This window comes from Cnephaeus nilssonii (genome assembly GCF_951640355.1).
Source record: "Cnephaeus nilssonii genome assembly, chromosome: X".
Taxonomy (NCBI): Eukaryota; Metazoa; Chordata; class Mammalia; order Chiroptera; family Vespertilionidae; genus Cnephaeus; species Cnephaeus nilssonii.
In genome coordinates, this window is record NC_137071.1 from 89,749,998 (window position 1) to 89,770,289 (window position 20,292).

Consider the following 20,292-nt stretch of genomic DNA (forward strand, 5'->3'; position numbering starts at 1 on the left):
ACACATTCCAAACTTGAATGCTATAGGTCTCTGGGTCAGGGTTTGCAACTTTGTGGAGTAGTGAAGAATATACCATGAAGGCAATAATCCATATATTATTAACATAAGCAGCCAAATGACAGAGATTTCAGGAGTGGTTGTGGTGGTAGATGTATTCTACACAGCCCTTCTTCACATACATGCAAGAGTGGAATATGAATGTTTTAGTACTTCCATATTTAAGTGACATATTTGTTAGGTGTGCAGCCTAAAGATGCAGAAAAATTTAGGAAATCCTATATTCTAAGTCAATGATAGTATGAAGATGGAAAACGCTTTCCTGAGAGGGGCATAGGAACACCAAAGGGCTCAGGATGAGTGACCATTTTAGACACCGGAGACCCTGATTACAACTCATGTGGAAAAATTTCTCCAGCAATTGCTAAACTATGCAATCATTTTTGTATTTTTTCCTAAATAATATAATAATTTGTTATCTATACTAATAAAAGGGTAATATTAGACTGGACGTCTTCCAGATGACCTTCCGGACATCCTTCCTGACAAAGCCGGGCTGGGGTGAAGCCACCTGTGGTCCTGGGCACCTGCAGCAGTGGCTGGCCCAGGAGAAGCCACCCCTGGTCCCTGGCACCTGCGGCTGGCCCAGGTCCCAGGTGCCTGTGGCCGGCCAGAGGGAGGGAAGCCTGGGTCTTGGGTGCCTGCAGCCGGCTGGAGGAGGGAAGCCTGGGTTCTGGGTGTGGGGGCCGAGGCTGAGGCAGTTAGGGGCAATCAGGCCAGCAGGGGAGCAGTTAGGGCCAATCAGGCCAGCAGGGGAGCAGTTAGGGGCAATCAGGCAGGCAGGCAGGTGAGTGGTTAGGAGCCAGCGGTCCCAGATTGTGAGAGGGATGTCCGACTGGCCAGTTGGACATCCTCTGAGAGGTCCTGGATTGGAGAAAGTGCAGGCCGGGCTGAGGGACTCCCCCACCCCATGCACAAATTTCATGCACCAGGCCTCTAGTTTAATATAAAGGGACAAAAAGCAAATCAGAACTGGAAATGAATGTCATGAGCCAGCATGAACAGATTATGACATTCATCATTTAATCAGTACATGTTGGACTTTAAAGGAAATGGACAATCAAACATACCCACACCGGGGAAAGCTGCCTTGTTTGCAGCCACCTTGGGGACCATCCACTGATTCTGAGGAGAATGCTATTTCAAAAATCACATTCTTATTTGGAGATTGCCTTCAGGGACAGTTTACAAGCCACACACACACACACACACACACACACACACACACACACAGGTTTCATTATCTCATATCAGAATTTGTTTTTATAGATTTAAGCTGAGACCAACGGAGACATCAATAGAACAGGTGCACATTTTGACAACACTGAAAATATCCTTCATGAGTTGTATGTTCCTGAAAACAAATAATAACCCCCTAAACAACAAACCAAATGATCCTTTCCCAAATTGAGCTGAAGAACTTACTATTGTATAGCCAAGGAGAGGAGAGACGTTTTCCGTTGCATAAATGATCACTCCATCTGTGCTCAGTATTATAATCAAGGTACCTACGGACTAACGAAGAGAGAACAATAATGTAATAGTGGAATAATAATAACGTGATAGCTTTATTTCTAAATGCATAAATAATTATAATAGCATACTGAAAATGTATTGTGGTCCTTAAATACCAATAAAGCAGACACAGACTTAATAAAAATTCCATTATTCTGCCTCCTACACAGAATCTACTTAACTATAAGCATGAGATGTTTATCGAAGTATGTGTCACTTAGAAAATGGATTTCAATGTACACCAAATTAACACAAAACTCTCCAACACAAGCTAGGGAGATTCATTTCCATGTCTAGGTTGTTTCACATTTAGTTCAAAATTAATTTCAAAACATTAAGAATATTTTGGAGGCCATTTTCATTTGTGGTTAGTTTAGTCATCTACTTATAAATATGGATATTGCCATTACTTTCCTGCTATATAATGGATTAGATATCCAGACAAATGCCTTCTGGTAGAGAACACCTAAAATGATGAATAAAATATATAAAAACTTGTATTTCAAAATAGGACCGAGCTTCTGGTAAAGTAAGGAAAGAAACCTGATATCAGGAATTATTAGAACCTGGGAATTAAAAGGTAGGGTGATATTGGAACTTGTATTTTCCTTGAGAATACTGCATAACACTAATAGCATAGAGCTTGGAGAGAAAGAAAGCAAAACCAGGGCCTGCACAAGGTGGGAGGTGAAATTAGAGTTGCTTGTATAAAGCCAGGCCTCCTAAATAGTAACACTCTCAGCAAGAACAATAGAAAGATCTTATCCAGCAAAGGGAGACAGGAATGTGCATGCCTGCTTCAGTTTCGGCTAAAAAAGAAAAGAAAAACTGGTCTCATCTGCTTATAGCTAAAGAGAAGCACACACTCACATAGATTCTGAGCTGTAATTCACAAACTACCTGTGTAACCCTCAACACCTCAAGCCTATTATTTAAAGTTTGACTACAATTATTTTAAAACCAAGGCTCAAAGAATTCATGCAGATAAAGTTTCAAAAGCATGAGCTTATAATAAAACATTAATAAATACAGGAAAAATGAAACAGTGAATGAGGGGCAGTGTAAGTAATAAAATGAAGAATCAGATTTTTAAAAAATGGAATTCTAAGAGATAGAATAAAAATAAATATGATTAATGTGCTTAAATAAATAACAAAGGGTATTGAAAATATTATAAAGAAACAAGAGACTCAAAACTAACCAGGCATATGTGAAATTAATCAAACAAAATGTCTAGAAATTATATTAACATAAAAAATAAAAACAATGTATAGGTTAAAGAGCATCTTAGAACACAGCTAGAAAGACAATTTTTGACTGGAAATAGAGCTAAAGAAATGACTCAGACTGCAACACAAAGACATAAGAATGAACAATAAAAAAAATAAATGACATGGAGAAGAGAGTGAGAAAGTGCACTAGACAATTTATACCTGTTTACTTTATTCTCACAACAACTAAGTGAAATAAAGATTTTTAACCCATTTTACAGAAAAAGAAAGCAAAGCTCAGCAACAAAGGCACAATTCATATCCTTGTCTGATTCAAAAGGCAATGGTCATGAAGGCGTTAGTTTGTGGCCTTTGAACTTAGTGAAACTAAACATCTCATGTCCTTGAGGGGAAAAAATAAGATTTAAAAGTTTATTCTTTAGAGTCTAACAGTCTATGTTGAATGAGTCTACCAGATAATTACTAAATGTGTCACTAACCTATGCAAGGACTTGTGCGTATTTGTTATCACCCAAGATCAGTGGTTTTCAAAACACAAACAAAACGGAAACAGATACGAATACAGAGAACAGACTGATGGTTGCCAGGGGGAGGGAGTTTGGAGGACTGGGTGAAAAAGTGAAGAGATTGAGAAGTACAGATTGGTAGTTGCAAAATAGTCATGGGGTGGTTGGTAGAGTATAGCATAGGAAGTATAGTCAATAATATAGTCATAACTATGTATGGTGATAGTTGGGTATTAGAAATATTAGGGGGAACACTACACTGTAAAGTATATGATTGTCTAACCACTGTACTGTACATCTGAAACTAATTCAAAATAATATTGAATGTAAACTAACTGGAAACAAAACAATTTAAAACAATAAAAATTTAAAAAAGGAAACACTATTAAAAAAACTCAATTGGCATAAGAAGTGTCTGGGAAGCCTGTTAGAAATGCAGGCTCCTGGCCTTACCAGGATTGAAATTCTGATTCAGTTTAAGGTGGGTCCCAGGATTCTGTATTTTTACCGAACTCCCTAGGTAATTATTTTATACATGGTTTCCTAATCGCGCTTAGAAAAACACTATTCTTTATCTTCTACTGCAGGTATTCTACATATGAAGTAATCAAAGAACACACTCTTACCTGTAGTATCTTAAGGTGGAAGTCGTCATAGCTGTGAAATGATGGAGCAAAATTAGGCACCGCTTCAGAGCTTTCTGGATTGCCTTCTTCTTAGAAAAAGAAATAAAAGATAGAAAATTGTCATATTAAAATGATTAGCTATAGGTATTATATTTTTCAAAGTTAAAATTAATTTTATAAAGAACACACATGAAAAAACAGAGTGCTAGTGAGGGATCTGATGTAGGCTGTTTATAAATTATCATAAACAGAAGTGTTTGGAATTGAAAAAGACCTTGAAGATCATTCAACTCGATTTCTACTATACACATTATGACCTGTCCAACAACTTTAAGATTTTTTACCTCCTGTTCTTTCCTTTTATTGACAACTTTAAGTCTTTTGAATTCTATCAGACCCAGTATTCATGACATGCCAGATAAGATATGGCCTGTGTCAAGGGCTCTAGGTATATCAAGGCACCTAAAATCTTCTCCACCCCTGGCTGACATAAGGAATTACACAATTTAGTTTCATCTAATAATTAAGCTTTTATCGAGGGCCCTTACCTAGATAATCTTTAAGCCCCATCTTTTATCTCTTCAATGCAAATGACACTGTTCTATCTCCTACTCATCCTTCTCCATTCTTCAAGGTTTTCTGATTTTCCCAATGATCAGTGTTTCTGCTACTGTACTAACTCAGAGCCCTCTCCACCCGTGCTAATCCCACCTACTCCATAACTTCACTAATTCATGGACTTCAGTAACACAGCCCTACAATCTCCAGTAATTATAATACATGTCAATAAATGCTAGTTTCTTCTCCTCACAGAAAAATTAGAGACCCATGGCATACAGCTTTGATCCCTATTAAAAACGTTAAATGCCCTGGCCCGTGTTGGTTGGGCATCTTCCCATGCATCTAAATGTTGCTGGTTCTATTCCCGATCAGAGCACATGCCCGGGTTGCAGGCTAGATTCCCAGTAGCAGGCACCCAGGAGGCAGCCGATGGATATGCTGCTCTCACATTGATGTTTCTCTTTCTCCCTCTCCTTTCCTCCTCTCTCTTTCTCTAAAAAGAAATAAAAATCAATAAAATATTTTTTAAATGTTAAATCCCCTGACAAGGACAATTCTCTTTTTTAATGTTTTTATTGATTTGAGAGAGAGAAGAAGGGAGAGGAAGAGGGACATAGAAACATCAATGAAAGAGAAACATCAATCAGCTGTCTCCTGCATGCCCCCTACTGGGGATTAAGCCCATAAGCTGGGCATGTGTCCTGACCAGGAATTGAATCGGTGACCTCTTGGTTCTTGAGTCAACACTCATGAGTATGATACTAAAGAGGGAATGAGAAGAGGGTGTATGACTCTATGGGAAGTAGAAATATCGTGAAAAATTAACTCACCAACTGCACAACTGCCTCAAGATCAGGGTTCTTGACCACTATTCTAGCCTGGAAACTCAATTCTTGTCACAGCTCCTCAAACTCAGGAAACAACCTATGACACTCTCCCATAGCTGATTTCTAAAGTCATTTTCCCACTGACTTTCAGCTGTACCTAGTGACTCTCATCTCCTATACACCTTTTCAAAGAAATAAAAAAAGACATAAGAGTGTCCATGTATTTCGAAGAAAAGAAAACCAATGCATTTTATCAATCAATCATAAAGGGCTTTCTAATTCACTATTACCAGTGAAATTGTTCTTGTTTTGTTTCTAGGTTGAGTGTCATATCCAATTATTCACTAAAACCCCAGTTTCCAGCATAGTACTTAACTCACAATAGGGACTTGGTAATTCTTGTTAAACTGAACCCTATTCATTATTTAACTAATAATTACCAAGATCCTACTATGCATCCTGCTCTCTTTTTTAGAGACTCAGGATACAGTATGAACAAGATAAACAAGGTGACTGTATTTTGTATCTTATAGCCTGGCTATAGGGGTTGACAAATAATTAACATGAAACCAATAATTTCATATATCTTTTAAGTACAATAAATTAGACTGGGTGATCAAGGAAAGCCTTGCTGAGAAGGTAAAATAGGAGCCAAAATCTAAAAGACATCTCAGGCAGAGGAAACCAAGTACAAAATGAGCCAGGAAAGAATTTGGCCTATACCAGTGGTCAGCAAACTCATTAGTCAACAGAGCCAAATATCAACAGTACAGAAATTTCTTTTGAGAGCCAAATTTTTTTAAACTTAAATTTCTTCTAGTGCCACTTTTTCAAAATAGACTCGCCCAGGCCGTGGTATTTTGTGGAAGAGCCACACTCAAGGGGCCAAAGAGCCGCATGTGGCTCGCGAGCTGCAGTTTGCCGACCACGGGCCTATACAAATAACAAACAGGGGGCCAAAGGGGCTTTAGTACAGTGACCAATGAATAGAGTAGAAGGAAATGAAGTCTGAGAGATAGGGTATATGTAGGGTATATGGTAAGGAGTTGGCATTATTTTAGTGGAACATGAAGTCTTTTAAACATATAAGTAACACGTTTTTAAAAGATCACTCTGGCTGTGAAAATACATCAAAATGAGGAGCAAGTGTAAAAGCAGAGAGTCTAGTCAAAACCGGTTTAGCTCAGTGGATAGAGCGTCAGTCTGCGGACTGAAAGGTCCCAGGTTCGATTCCGGTCAAGGGCATGTACATTGGTTGTGGGCACGTCCCCAGTGGGGGATGTGCAGGAGGAAGCTGGTCGATGTTTCTCTCTCATCGATGTTTTTAGCTTTCTATCCCTCTCCCTTCCTCTCTGTAAAAAAATCAATAAAATATATATATATTTTTAAAAAAGCAGAGAGTCTAACTAGGAAGCTTCTAAGAAAGTAATAAATTATGGTACACCAATGTTAAGGAAATGGGGAGAAATGAATGGATTTCAGATATATTTTAGAGGAAAAGCCAAAAGGATTTGATGATGGATTGGGTGATGTGATGAGACAAATGGAGGACACAAGAATTATTTCTAGATTTTTAGCTATAGTACCTAGGAGAATGATTGGTAGTACCAGACACTAAAATGCGGAAGCTGGGGGGTAAGGGTGTGGTAGGAAAGCCAATGGAGTGAAGAAGAATCAAGAGTTCCTTGGTTCTTTTATTAGATATCCAAGTGAAAGGTCACATAAGAAACTCTCTTACTGGTTTAATAATGAGTATGATACTCAAGTATGGAACTCAGCTAGGTGATCAGGGCTGGAGATAGATTTAAAAAGTGGGGTTCACTGACATCAAGGTAGAACTTCAAATTAAGGGACTGGAGGAGATTACCTAGGAAATAAAGGTGTATATAGAAGAGAAAAGGTCCAAGGACTGAGCCCTGGGGCACACCAATATTTAGAAGTTTAAAGGGACAGTAGGGAATGCAAAAAAATAACAGAGAAAGAGTGGCCAATGAGCTAGGAGAGAAACCAGGTGTGTTCTCCTGGAAGCCAAGAGAAAAGTGTTTCAAGAAGTAGGGACTGGTCAACTGTTCAGTGTTTCATAAAGTTAAGAAAGATGAGGACATTTAAGGAATGAAAGTATTCAGCAATGTGGACGTCACTGTTATTTCTAAGAAAAGTAGTTGAGGAAAGAATGGGGCATGAGGAAGTTGAGACAGGGTCTATACACTCATTTCAATAATATTTTCTGTGAAGGGGGTACAGACATAGGTCAATAGCTAAAAGGTATCATGGAGGTCAATAAAATATTTTTATATTTTTATTGATTTCAGAGAGGAAGGGTGAGGAAGAGAGATAGAAACATCAATGATGAGAGAGAATTATTGATCGGCTGCCTCCTTCATGCCCCCCACTGGAAATTGAGCCTGGAACCTGGACATGTGCCCTTGACTGGAATTGAACCCAGGACCCTTCAGTCTGCAGGCCACTGCTCTATCCACTAAGCCAAACAAGCTAGGGTAAGAAAATATTTTTTTAAGGTAAGAGATTTTTACATGCTTATGGGCATAACCTGCTCAGATATTTTGAATTAAAGATACTTAAATATTATGAGTACTATTTTGCACCCCTGGGGCCATGTTTCCCTTACCAGCATTCACCATATGCCTTTAAGTGCCTAATATACAGAAATCTGCCTATTGCTCAGTATACCTCTACTAATTCTCATGTCCTTATCCCACTTTTGTATAAACGGCAATAACATTTTCAGCTTCAACCATAAATAAACTTATGAATGGAGAGAAATTAAGTATCTATGTATTAGAAGGTGTTTGAGAATATACTCTAGTAATTTATCCCTCTCAAAGATGTTTGAGCTGTCTCACCCACAACTAATTTTCAATATGGCTATCAAAAACCTATAAAGACAGGTTGAGATGCTTAGATCAAACCTTCTTTCTTCTGTGAAAGATCAGTAGTGCTATGCAATGCTTTTTCTCCCTCTTCTTTTTCAGGATAGGAATGAGTGTTCAGGAAGGTACGCAGTTGAGCAAAGAGGACTTTGTGACGGCTCCTTTTAGTTTCAGATAGAGTAGGTGAATCCCTAATTGGTAGGAAAAAAAAAATCAGGGTTATTAATGGTAAGGTAGGGATGGAAATTCAGATAATAGAATAATGGATAGGGAGAAATAAGAAGAGAGAAAGGGAAATGTTAATGTCGACATTTGAGCAAAAATCCAGTCCCTTAATCACTCATAGGACAGCAATAACTGTCAATATGAAAACAAGGAAATGAAAGCCAATCTCATTTCCCTTAAACTGTGAGGCTCTTAACGATAGGTACCAGAACTGTCTGTCTTCTATAGCAAAGCCCAGCACAGTGTCTAACATTATGGCCTAAGAATAATCCTATATAATAAAGAGGTAATATGTAAATTGACCCTCATGCCCTCGCATCATAAGATGGGCTCCCCATGTCATCACAAGATGGCTGCCCCACATCATCACAAGATGGCCACCCCATGTCATCATAAGATGGCCGCCCCCACATCATCACAAGATGGCCACCACAAGATGGCCGCCCCCCACGTCATCACAAGATGGCAGCCCCCACATTGTCACAAGATGGCTGGCGGGGGAGGGCAGTTGGGTGCAACAAGACCTGCAGGGGAGGGCAGTTGGGGGCGACCAGGCCTGCAGGGGGGGGGGGCAGTTGGGGGTGATCAGGCCAGCAGGGAAGCAGTTGGGTGTCAATCATGCTGGCAGGGGAGTGGTTAGGTGTCAATCAGGCCAGCAGGGGAGCAGTTAGGGGGCTATCAGATTGGCATGCAGAGTGGTTAGGGGCAATCAGGCAGCCAAGCAGGCAAGTGGTTAGGAGCCAGCAGTCCCAGATTGTGAGAGGGATCGGACCTAAACCAGCAGTCAGACATCCTCCAAGCGGTCCCAAATTGGAGAGGGTGCAGGCTGGGCTGAGGGACACCTCCCAGTGCATGAATTTCATGCACTGGGCCTCTAGTCCTATATAATAAAAAGGTAATATGCAAATTGACCATCACTCCAACACACAAGATGGCCACCCCCATGTGGTCAAAGATGGCCACCCCGACGTGGATACAAGATGGCCAGCAGGGGAGGGCAGTTGTGGGCAATCAGGTCATCAGGAGAGGGCAGTTGGGAGGGACCAGGCCTGCAAGGGAGGACAGTTGGGGGCAATCAGGCCTGCAGGGGAGGACAGTTAGGGGACCGGGCCAGCAGAGGAGGGCAGTTGGGGGGGGGACCACGCCTGCAGGGGAGGAGAGTTAGGGGGGACCAGGCTGGCAGGGGAGGGCAGTTGGGAGGGACCAGGCTTACAGGGAGGGCAGTTGGGAGGGACCAGGCTTACAGGGGAGGGCAGTTGGGGGGGGACCAGGCCTTCAGGGGAGGGCAGTTAGGGCCAACAAGGCCTGCAGGGGAGGAAAGTTGGGGGGGGGACCAGGCCTGCAGGGGAGGGCAGTTGGGGGCAACCAGGCCAGCAGGGAGGGCAGTTAGGGGCAACCAGGCTGGCAGGGGAGGACAGTTAGGGGCAATCGGGCCAGCAGGAGAGGGCAGTTAGGGATGAACAGGCCTGCAGGGGGAGGGCAGTTGGGGGTGACCAGGCTTACAGGGGAGGGCTGTTAGGGGCAATCAGGCCAGCAGGGGAGCATTTAGGTGTCGATCTGGCTGGCAGGGGAGTGGTTAGGGGGTGATCAGGCTGGCAGGCTGAAGCGGTTAGAGCAATCAGGCAGGCGAGCCGTTGGAAGCCAGCAATCGTGGATTGTGAGAGGGATGTCCAACTGCCCGAATTTTGTGCACCGGGCCTCTTGTCTATATAATAAAAGCCTAAGCAATCATTATGGTGGAATGACCAGAATGACCGGTCGCTATGATGCGCACTGACCACCAGGGGGCAGATGCTTAATGCAGGAGCTGCCCACTGGTGGTCAGTATGCAGAAGCTGGGCTCATGGCTGGTGAGCGCAGCGGCAGTGGCGGGAGCCTCTCCCACATCTGCGGCTGCACTAAGGAGCAGCCAGCCGAGCATTAAGGAGCAGCGAGAAGGCAGGCGGTAAGGAGCGAGGGGTCCCAGACTGTGTGAGGGCACAGGCTGGGCTGAGAGACCCCTCCCCCTCAGGGCACGAATTTTATGCACTGGGCCTCTAGTATAAAAAAAATTAAATCCAAATTAATTTGAATTTAATGGTTGGTGTTTGTTCTATCATATATTCTTACCTGTTTTTACAAGAGTACTCCTGATTCAAGAAAATTCTTTCTAAATTATCTATAATTACTCAAGAGGCTCTCTCAAAGTCATTTCTCCTCAGAGAGCAGGATGAACAATAAAATGCTAATTGGGGTGTGTTTTTTACTTTTAAAACACATAGATCATACATACTGAAAAAAATTTGACAAAAAACATTTTATCTGTGCAATGCAATTACTTCCAATGCCTAAACTAAAAAAGAAAAAAGAAGGTAATTTATCTTCTCAAACATAAATTAATTTAAGTTCTAGGCAAGCTGAAGCCCTAAAACAGACTTCTAAACCTATCAGGGATTGTAAACCATGTATAATAATACTAGTGGCCCAGTACATGAAATTCGTGCACAGGGGTAGGGGGTGTCCCTCAGCTGGCCTGCACTCTCTCCAATCTGGGAACCCTCAGGGGATGTCCAACTGCTGGGGGATGTCCCTGTGGGATCAGGCCTAAACCGGCAGTCAGACATCCCTCTCACAATCCAGGATCACTGGCTCCTAACCACTCACCTGCCTGCCTGCTCGCCCCCAACTGCCCCCCCCTTGCTGGCCTGATCACCCCCAAATGCCCTCCCCTGCCAGCCTCATGGCCCCCAACTGCCCTCCCCAGCCAAAGGCCCTGTGCAGCTGGGCACGGAATGCTTGCCTCGTCACTGGGGCAATGACACAAGCGTTCCCTGCCCCCGGCCACTCCGTGCCCGCTGCCCAGAGGCCCTCCTCAGCTGGAGTGGAATGCTTGCCTTGTCACTGTGGCGATGAAGCAAGCATTCTGCCAGGCTGCTCACACTGCCCGCTTTCAGCAGCCACCCCCCAGGAACTGGGGTACTCCGGTGGGGCTGAGAGGACTGGGCGCCGCCATCTTGTGGCTATGGGAGCCACCATCTTTGTGGTGGAGTAACAGTCAATTTACATATCCCCTCTTTATTAGATAGGACAAGTATAATATGACCTTCCAGACAAAGCCTAGGCTGCAAGGGAAGCCCAGGTCCTGGGTGCCTGCTGGCAGCCAGAGGGAATCCTGGGTCCCGGGTGCCAGAGGGAAGCTGGTGCTAGCAGCCAGGGGAAGGAAGGCCTATTCTTGCATGAATTTCATGCAGCGGGCTTCTAGTTTATTTAATGTTAGCTCTGGGAAGCCACTGTGTAAGGCATGTAGCACAGAGTTTGATGAGGGAGATGACAGATACATAGGTAATGTACTAAATATTATAATAGAGTCAGGGCTATGGGGTTATGGGAAACCCACTGGAGAGACCAAATTTCCATGAGGGAGTCAAACTTCTCCAAGGAAATAGGATTTTTCTAGATGTTAAATGGGAACAATGGATGTGGTACAGGGCTTTTATGGAAGTATCCATCAGTTATGAATTCAAACCTGTTCTCGTCTTCTCTTTCATCCTTATCCATTATTCAATGATGCAACAACGAATTCTGAAATCAAAGTGGAGCAACATTTTACTAAGAAATCAGTCTATGATGCATCACAGTAAAGCAATAAGACTAATCAAAATTCTCAATGGCTTAGCACCTTTCCCTCAAGGAATGCCTACTTCATTTAAAGATAGAATTTCATTAAGTACCAATAACCCACTTACATGTTATGTAGATATTTAAAATCTACTTAACTGTGTTATCCCCAATGAATACTTGTCATAACATTACAAATAAATTTATTTGAAAAGTTACAACATTCTGTGAAGTTATATAACTTAATCCAAAAACCAAGTATTTGCAGTTTTAATACCATACTCTTAAATACCTTTAACTTTCCACTAACTTCAAGAGTACTTATTGTAATACAGACAGATGTGGGTTGAAAACTTCATATCTAACCACACACAATACCATGACACAACAAACAGCCTGCATTTTAGTGTTGACATCATAGAAATCCTGGGTATACAAAAAATGGCCATGAAATCACCAGAGTCCTCTGCTTTGAATTGTATAATTAGACTCACACATCACCTCAAGGTCAAAGCTTCAAGGTAGAAATAATGACATTCAAATACATATGTACTAAGTAAGAAAAAAAACATTTAAAACATAGCAAACATCTTTTTAAATGCTCTTAAGAAAGTAAGGGAAAGCTCAGGGGTCAAAGAACACACTGAAATCCAAAGCCTGTTAGGACACCAGCCTACGCTGCTATGGGGATGGGGAGTCATAGCTATGCAATTGGGGGCTTAGTTATTAAGGCCCTCTTGGGTGAAGAAGAATCCAAGGAGGGAATAGAAACTAAAACCCACTACCTCCTCCCTACGTATATCCAAGACTTCTAGAGGATATAATTTCATTTTAAAATTGTCCCACCAACAAAGAAAGAAAACAAGGAAGTTTCTTTATCTCAGCATGCTCTCTAGGTGGGAAAAGAAGGGTATTACTAGACTGAATCAACTTTAGGGTTCCAGGAAAATCAAAGACAAACCCATTCTGGAGGAATTCTTTCCAAATCCAGTTTCCACCGAATTTCGACATATAAAGCACCACTGAAGATGACTTCATCATCCAAAATTAGAATTTATGTAAGGAAATACTTCACCATATATCAGAATTAGGAAACACACACAGCAGCAGCAGCAGCAGCAGCAGGAGACCTCCAAGAACTTCAAATAATTAAATATCTGAAATCCATCCTATATAATAAAAGCATAGTATGCAAATTGTCCCCTCTACTAGGGGGCGGGGCTGGCTGGGGGAAGGGAGGGAGGCCCCCCCGGCCAGCAGCTGTGGTGGCAGGCAGCCAGGGGAAGGGAGGGAGTACCTGGGCAGCCGCAAGGGACCCTAACAGTGTATGAATTTCGTGCACTGGGCCTCTAGTTATAAAATAATTCTGTTTAAAAATAAAAAAGACAAACTAGATAGAATTTAAAATATGAGCAAAGACCAGGTAAACAGGAAAAAGAACAAAAAAATTCTATAAAGGCATATTCAATGAAATTAATTTCAAAAAGATGGATTAAGCAATGTATTAAGACACACCAGTTTGGCTCAGTGGATAGAGCATAGGCCTGTGGACTGAAGAGTCCCAGGTTCAATTCTGGTCAAGGGCACATGCCCAGGTTGTGGGCTCAATCCCCAGTAGGGGATGTGCAGGAGGCAGCCAATCAATGATTCTTTCTCATCACTGATGTTTCTATCTCTCTCTACCTCTCCCTTCTTCTCTGAAATCAATAAAAAACATTTTTTTAAAGAAAACATACACCAGATAAGAAAATTAGTAAAACAGATATGAGGAATTTTACCATATTACCTTTATAGCGCGATAATAAAATGGAAAATATGAAATGATGTTATGAAACATGAAGGACAGCTCTGACCAGTGTGGCTCAGTTGGTTGGAGTGTTATCCCATGCACCAAAAGGTGGCAGGTTCAATACCTGGTCGGGGCACATACTCAGGTTGCTGGTTCCCATTTGATGTTCCTCAAATCAATGTATCATCTATCTATCTATCTATCTATCTATCTATCTATCTCTATCTCTACCTCTATCTCTCTCTCATTCTCCCACTTCCTCTCTCTCTAAAATCAATTAAAATAACAACACAACCTCAGGTGAGGGTTAAAAATTTTTTAAACATGAAGGAAACATAGGAAGACCTAATACATATCTAATAGGAGTTCCAGATGAAGAGAATAGCAAGAATGGAAGATAAGCAGTAAAGAGTTAATACTTGAATTTTTTTCCAGAATTAAAAAATGTGACCAAATCTAGATAAATTAAAATAAAACCACATCTAGTAATATCAGAACACAAAAGACAGCAAGGCCATTGTAGGCAATCAAACAGATCAGAAATATCAAAGAACAGTATCATATAGACCACATGCTCTGGCCCTAATGCAACTGAATTAGAAATCAAGAACAAAAAGACAAAATAAAACCTTTCTGTCTTGAATATTTAAAATAATAGCAACACCACCAACAAAATCTCCTAAATAGCTCTGGAAATCAGAAAATATTCAGAACTGAAGTATTGTAGGAATACTACATATTACAACCTATAATACGCAACTAAAGCAGTACTGAGAAAATTACACTTTTAAATGCTTATTAGGAAAAAAGAATAAATGAGCTAAGAAATCAATAAAACAAATTATAAAAACAAGAGTGAAGCTAAAGAAAGGAAAAGCAAAGATATAATAAAGATAAGACCAGAAAACAACATAATAAACAATAAAGATATGCCCAGCTGGCGTGGCTAAATCAGGATGTCATGGTTCAATTCTCGGTCAGGGCACATGCTTGAGTTTCAGGCTTGATTCCCCACTGGGGGTTGTGCAGGAGGCAGCCAAGTGATGTTTCTATATATCTCTCCCTCTCCCTAAAAATTAATTAAACACATTTTAAAAATAAAACAGCATTACTAGATTAATCAAGAAATAAGGGAGAAGACACACTGTGGAATGAAAAGTGCATACATATGAATAAGAGATGGAAAACAGCAGTATGATCAACTCTGAGTCCATAAATTTGAAAAGAGAGAAAACAGTATACTTCCCAGAAAAATGTATTTTACCCAAAGCTACATAAGAAAACAATGAAAATCTGAATAAAGCCTGCAAATGTAAAGAAATTAATTCAATAATTAGAATTTCATTCACAGAGAGAAAACCTAAGCAAACATAAACAAAACAGCCTCAATGTTTTTACAAATGGATGTTTCCAAACACTTAAATAACAGAAGTTTCATATTTCATTCAAATTATGCCAGAAAACATATAAAGAGAGAAGCCACCCACCCAACTTATTTTATAATGCTAGTGTCTTTTCTTATTTTTAATTTTTTTTGCTTTTCAATTACAGTTGACATACAATATGATATTAGTTTCAGGTGTACATCATAGTGATTAGACTTTATATAACTTCCTAAGTAATCATTTAATATAAGTCTACACCCAACTGACACCATACATGGTTATTGCAATATTATTAACTATATTCCCTATGCTATATTCTAAATCCCAGGACTGTCTTTATAACTGGTAATTTGCATATCTTAATCCCTTCCCCTTTTCCACCCATCCCCCAAAACCCCTCTGATCTGGCAACTATCAAAATGTTCTCTATATCAAGAAGTTTGTTTCTGTTTTGTTTGTTCATTTACTTTGCTGTTTAGATTCCACACTGAAGTAAAATCATATTGTATTTGTCCTTCTCAGCCTGACTTATTACTTCACTTAGCATAATCCATGTTGTTTCAGATGGCTAGATTTCATTTTTTATGGCTGAGTAATATTTCATTGTATGTATGTATCATCTCTTTATTCATTCATCTATCAATGGACACAGGTTTCTTCCATAACTTGGCTATTGCAAATGATGCTGCAATGAACATAGGGATGCATGTCTTTTCAAATTAGTGTTTTGGGATTCTTCAAATAAATATCCAGAAGTGGAATTACTGGGTCCTTTTTGTCTCTTGTTATAGTCTTTGTTTTAAAGTCTATTTTGTCACCCAGATGGTGTGGCTCAGTAGTTGAGCATTGACCTATGAACCAGAAGATCATAATTTGATTCTCAGTAAGGACACATGTCCAGGTTGCAGGCTCAATTTCCATTAGAGGGCTTGCAGGAGGCAGCTGATCAATGATTCTCTCTCATCATTGATGTTTATCTCTCTCCCTCTCCCTTCCTCTCTCTGAAATCAATAAAAACATATTTTAAAAAAATAATAAAGTCTATTTTGCCTGATGTAAGTATTGCTACCTCAGCTTTTGTTAAATTTTCATTTGCATGAAATATCTTTTTCTATCCCTTTACCTTCATTCTGTGTATCTTTCAATCTGAAGGGAGTCCTCTGTGGGAAGCATATGTATGGGTCTTCTTTTCTAATCTATTCACCCACTCTATGTCTTTTTATTGGAACACTTAATCCATTTAAATTTAAAGTCATTATTTATAGTTATGTAGTTATTGCCATTTTATTATTCCTATTTTTAATCTTTTTTTTCCCTTCTTCCTAAAGAACTCTCTAACATTTTTAATAATGCTAATTTAGTAGTGAGGAACTCCTTTAGCATTTTCTTGTCTGAGAATGCTACTACAGTATATCCTTTATACTAAACCAGAAAAGGGCAGCAACAGAAGGAAAACTTTTACAAGGCAATTTTATTTATGATCCAGATTCAAAATTTTAATAAAAGTATTAAACCCAAACCAGCAGAGTATTTAAAAAATATGAGCTAATTTCAGAAATACAAAGATAATTTCACATTAGAAAAATATAAACTGAGTGGCCAGATTATTATGATCTCTGAATGCATAATAATCTGGCCACTCAGTGTATATCCTATATAATAAAAGGCTAATATGCAAATTGTCCCCTCGACCAGGAGTTCCACCAGCAGGCAGGCCGGCCAACCGCCCATGTCTCCTCCCCCTGGCCAGGCTGGCCGGACCCCACCCACACACGAATTCATGCACCGAGCCTCTAATATATATATATATATATATATATATATATATATATATATATATATATACACACACACACACACACACACACACACACACACACACACATACACACACACTGAGTGGCCAGATTATTATGCATTCAGAGATCATAATAAATAATCTGGCCACTCAGTGTAATTCAATATATCAGGCAAAAAGAGAAAAAGAATGTGATCATATATAGTATATACATATACACACTAGTGGCCTAATGGCCCGGTATATGAAATTTATGACGGAGGGGGGTTCCCTCAGCTCAGCCTGCACCCTCTTCAATTGTGGACCCACTGGGGGATGTCCAACTGCCAGTTTAGGGATCAGGCCTAAACCGGCAGTAGGACATCCCTCTCGCAATCTGGGACCACTGGCTCCTAACCACTCACCTGCCTGCATGCCTGATCACCTCTGTCTGCCTGCCTGATCGCCCCTAACCCCTCTGCCTGCCTGCCTGATCGCCCCTAACTGCCCTCCCCTTCCAGCCTGATCTCACCCCCAACTGCTCTCCCCTGCCAGCCTGATCTCGCCCCCAACTGCCTCTGCCTGCTGGCCTGATATTGCCCCCAACTGTACTTCCCTGTCAGCCTGATCACCCCTAACTGCCTCTGCCTGCCTGATCACCTCTAACTGCCCTCCCCTGCCAGACTGATCTCGCCCCCAACTGCCCTCCCCTGCAGGCTTGATCTCACCCCCAACTGCCCTCCCCTGCTGCCCAATTTGGTTCTGATTGGTCAGTTTCTATGCCAGTCAGCATCTCCGGGCCTATCTCCAGGCCTGATCAGAGAGGTGGGAGTGATCAGCAGCCCCAGGAGGCCCAGAGAGAAACAGAGGCACAGCTGCTGGCAAAGCCCGGAGAGAAAGAGAGAGGCAAGGGCTGATCAACAGCTGCCACAGAGGCTGCGGATCAGACCCTGCCTCTCTCTCTGGGCCTCTCTCAGCCTGATCCGCAGCCCCCTCAGCAGTAAGTACTAGGTCACTGCGCCTGTACCAGCAGCAGTCAGTGCTGGGTAGTCACGGCAACCCAGCACTGACTGCAGGACTGACTTACAGTGTTCGGTCCAGCCTTCAGTCGTTGTGGATGTTATGGACCCTGGGTTTTTATATATTAGGATAATTTTTTTAAATATCTTTAACAGACTAAATATATAGACAAGAACTTCCTTAACCTTATAAAACAAGTTAAACAAAAACATACAATACAGTTAAAGGTGAAACATTAGCCGAAACTGGTTTGGTTCAGTGGATAGAGCATCAGCCTGCAGACTGAAAGGTCCCAGGTTCGATTCCGGTCAAGGGTATGTACCTTGGTTGCGGGCACACCCCAGTAGGGGTGTGCAGGAGGCAGCTGATCAATGTTTCTCTCTCATCGATGTTTCTAACTCTCTATCCCTCTCCCTTCCTCTCTGTAAAAAATCAATAAAATATATATTTTTTTAAAATGTGAAACAAAGTAATTTTTTAGTTTCAGGGAAAAAACAAGAGCAGATGCTAAAACATCTATCTATATAATAAAAGCCTAAGCGACCTTTACGGTGGTACAACCATAACGACCGGTCACTATGGTGCACACTGACCACCAGGGGCAGACGCTCAATGCAGGAGCTGCCCCCTGGTGGTCAGTGCGCTCCCACAGTGGGAGTGTCACTCAGCCAGGAGCCGGGCTCACTGCTGGCAAGTGCAGCGGTGGTGGCGGGAGCTTCTCCCGCCTCTGTGGCAGTGCTAAGGAGCAGCAAGCCCAGCGGTAAGGAGCAAGCAGGTGGGCGGTTAAGGAGCAAGGGGTCCCAAACTGCGAGAGGGATGTCTGTCTGCCGACTTAGACCCAATCCCTGGGGGATCAGGCCTAAGCTGGCAGGCAGACATCCCCCAAGGGGTCCTGGACTGTGAGAGGGTGCAGACCAGGCTGAAGGACCCCCCCATGCATGAATTTCATGCACCAGGCCTCTAGTTTAACATTTTGCACTCGGATGTCGAGTGTGACTCGACACGGTTAGCATTGGTAGCAGCTCGAGAAAAAAGCAAGTGAGTGCAAAGGGTTAATATATAGTGATAAAATCACTAACTAATGTGTTAAGATAAGAAAAATAATAACTCTTGGAAAGGAAAACTGTCCTCAGTCATGAACACTAAGATTATCTGCATAAGAAAACCAAGAGATTCTGCAATCTACTGGGAATAATAAAATAGTTCAGCAAGGTTGTTATATATAAGATTAACATTTAAAAATCAATTTTTTCCCTATATGCCAGTAAACAAAGTTAGAAAACATCTTAAAATTATTTTATCCTTTTTATTGAATTTATTGGGGTGATAGTGGTAAACAAAATTATACAGATTTCAGGTGCACAATTCTACAACACATGATCTGTACACTATATTATGTGTGTTTCACCCCAAGTCAAGTCTCTGTCCATCATCATTTATCCCCTTATATCCTTATCCACTGGATAAGATAGGCATAGACATAGGTATATCTGTTAATGCACTTAAGTCTTTCCCACAAAGTAGTCTATTCTAAAAGAAAGACTTATATACTTACTAGAGGCCCGGTGCACGAAATTCGTGCATGGAGGGGGGTTGTCCCTCAGCCCAGCCTGTACCCTCTCCAATATGGGACCCCTCGAGGGATGTCCGACTGCCCGTTTAGGCCCGATCCCGGTGGGCAGTCGGATCCCTAAACGGGCAGTCGGACATCCCTCTCACAATCCAGGACTGCTGGCTCCCAACTGCTTGCCTGCCTGCCTTCCTGATTGCCCCTAACCGCTTCTGCCTGCCAGCCTGATCACCCCCTAACCACTCTGCTGCCAGCCTGTTTGCCCCCAACTTCCCTCCTCTGCCGGCCTGGTCATCCCTAACTGCCCTCTCCTGCAGGGTTGATCACCTCCAACTGCCCTCCCTTGCAGGCTTGGTCCCTCTTAACTGCCCTCCCTTGCAGGCCGGGTGCCTCCCAACTGCCCTCTCCTGCTGGCCATCTTGTGGTGGCCATCTTGTGTCCACATGGGGGCAGGATCTTTGACCACATGGGGGCATCCATATTGTGTGTTGCAGTGATGATAAATCTGTATATTACTCTTTTATTAGATAGGATAGAGGCTTGGTACAGGGGTGGGGGCCAGCTGGTTTGCCCTGAAGGGCAACCCAGATCAGGTGGGGGTTCCCTTGGAGTGTGGGGCAGCCTGAGCAAGGGGCCTGTGGTGGTTTGCAGGCTGGCCATGCCACCTGGCAACCCAAGCGGAGGCCCTGGTATCTGGAATTTATTTTCCTTCTA

At 41.9% G+C, this 20,292-nt stretch overlaps 1 protein-coding gene across 12 annotated transcripts in view; it reads right to left on the reverse strand.

The window, feature by feature from the left end:
* The window catches only part of PASD1 (PAS domain containing repressor 1), a 126,129-nt gene that overhangs the window by 68,862 nt on the left and 36,975 nt on the right, over nucleotides 1–20,292 (reverse strand). For 10 of the 12 annotated variants that reach the window (XM_079765901.1, XM_079765897.1, XM_079765899.1 and 7 more), the window contains 5 exons: nucleotides 11,946–12,001; nucleotides 8,255–8,406; nucleotides 3,937–4,025; nucleotides 1,483–1,572; nucleotides 1,128–1,182 (listed from right to left, as the gene is read on the reverse strand). In XM_079765901.1, coding sequence (XP_079622027.1) covers nucleotides 1,128–1,182; nucleotides 1,483–1,572; nucleotides 3,937–4,025; nucleotides 8,255–8,406; nucleotides 11,946–11,977 — 418 coding nt within the window. In that variant the 5' untranslated portion in view covers nucleotides 11,978–12,001. The remainder of the gene's footprint in view (nucleotides 1–1,127; nucleotides 1,183–1,482; nucleotides 1,573–3,936; nucleotides 4,026–8,254; nucleotides 8,407–11,945; nucleotides 12,002–20,292) is intronic. The other 2 variants (XM_079765894.1, XM_079765896.1) reach the window with 2 other exon arrangements.